The following is a 1,651-nucleotide window of genomic DNA, read 5'->3' on the forward strand; positions in this document are numbered from 1 at the left end:
GACAAGTTACATATCTATGCATTAGATTTCTTCCTCACAAAATGGGGGATAACATTACCTGTCTTAGAAGGCTGTTGTGAGGATCCATTAGTTAACATTCAAAATGACTAGAATACATCTGTTAGATAGTACTTACCATCATTCTACCAAGCATTCAACTTAATATGACTAGGTCCTATGGTCAGGGAAGAGATAAACAAGGCTAAATGTATGACTCATAAGGACAGATGTGACAGTGAAAAGCCCAGTAGCCAAGTGGAACACTGAAGAAATCAAAGAGATAGTACCACCTAGCCTCTAGCATCCTGGGACCACTACTCAGATTTTTTTTTTCTCTCCTTGATAAAAACAAATGAAATTTAAATATTTTGTTTCTGCTAGCAGAAAGGCAGAGAGGTCTGACTGTGACAGGATACTGGCATGAGAATAGGCCAGAAAGCCAAAATGAAGACTGGAATCGTAAGGAACATTGGAAGAGGGCAGAGAAAAATAACTCCAGGTAAGGGGAGAATTCTGAAAACTATACGAGAAAAAAAAAAAAAAGTTATATGTCCTTTATATGTTATGTTATATACCAGAGCCCTAGGAGGTACTGGGTGTTGCTCTACATACAACCACATATGGGGAACACCCATGCTTTAGACAGGTTGCTCGTTCTTTGGGTGGTGAATGCAAAATGGTGCTTCATAAGCTTTACAGTATTATCCTTTGAACTCCAAAAGGGTCTTTCCAACCAAAATTCACTGAGAAATCTGAAGAATACTCCCTCAAGAAGGCAAAAGAGTCCAAATGCCCTCATTCCAGGTCTCCCTTCCCACCCCAGTAAAGTTTTCCGACTCCTCCTATTTGCCAGAAGATAAGAGAGATGGCCTAAGGTTGAAAAACACATAACAACTTTCTCAAATGACTTAGATTTAATCATCGGAAGCAAACTAAATGGAAACCTTACAATAGAGAAGAATTACATGTCAGTGTCTTTTGGAAAACTGAGCTGGGACAGAAAGGGACTGGGGGCTGCCCCCCAACCTGATCCCTTCTGAACAAAGACGTCCACAGTGTTCCTGGCACTCTGGCTCAGGAAAAGGGGAGACTCTGCTGGTTCTGTGCACTGAAGTAGCCTTGCTTAGCGCTCACTCCTGGCCAGCATCAGGAGCCCCGCCTTGCCGGCTCTGGTCATCGCCTTTCTTTTTGTGGCCTGAGACGATGTCATCAATTCGCAGTAGCAGAACTGCCGTCTAGAAGAAAAACCACAGATGCAAAGAGGTCAGCAGAGAAGGAAAGGACACTTTTCTTTCCTTTAGATCTATCACCTAGATCCTACTACAGAACTGCCATGTTGTCTGACATCTACCTTTTCAGTCTTTTATTCTTTTTTGAGATGCAGTTTCCCTCTTGCCACCCAGGCTAGAGTGCAGTGGTATGATCTCAGCTCACTGCAACCTCCGCCTCCCGGGTTCAAGCGATTCTACTACCTCAGCCTCCCAAGTATTTGGGATTACAGGCTCACACCACCATGCCCGGCTAATTTTGTATTTTTAGTAGAGATGGGGTTTCTCCATGTTGGTTAAGCCGGTCTTGAACTCCTGACCTCACGTGATCCACCTGCCTCAGCCTCCCAAAGTGCTGTGATGACAGGCGTGAGCCACCATGT

General features: G+C 43.9%; 1 protein-coding gene across 4 annotated transcripts in view; it reads right to left on the reverse strand.

Moving 5' to 3' along the window:
• Positions 1-899: 899 nt before the first annotated feature.
• The window catches only part of CCT3 (chaperonin containing TCP1, subunit 3 (gamma)), a 33,148-nt gene continuing 32,396 nt past the window's right edge, over positions 900-1,651 (reverse strand). For all 4 annotated transcript variants that reach the window (XM_011928418.1, XM_011928419.1, XM_011928421.1 and 1 more), the window contains one exon: positions 900-1,235. In XM_011928418.1, the coding sequence (XP_011783808.1) occupies positions 1,131-1,235 (105 nt within the window). In that variant the 3' untranslated portion in view covers positions 900-1,130. The remainder of the gene's footprint in view (positions 1,236-1,651) is intronic.

The sequence above is a fragment of the Colobus angolensis genome, unplaced genomic scaffold (genome assembly GCF_000951035.1).
Source record: "Colobus angolensis palliatus isolate OR3802 unplaced genomic scaffold, Cang.pa_1.0 Scaffold77, whole genome shotgun sequence".
Taxonomy (NCBI): domain Eukaryota; kingdom Metazoa; phylum Chordata; class Mammalia; order Primates; family Cercopithecidae; genus Colobus; species Colobus angolensis.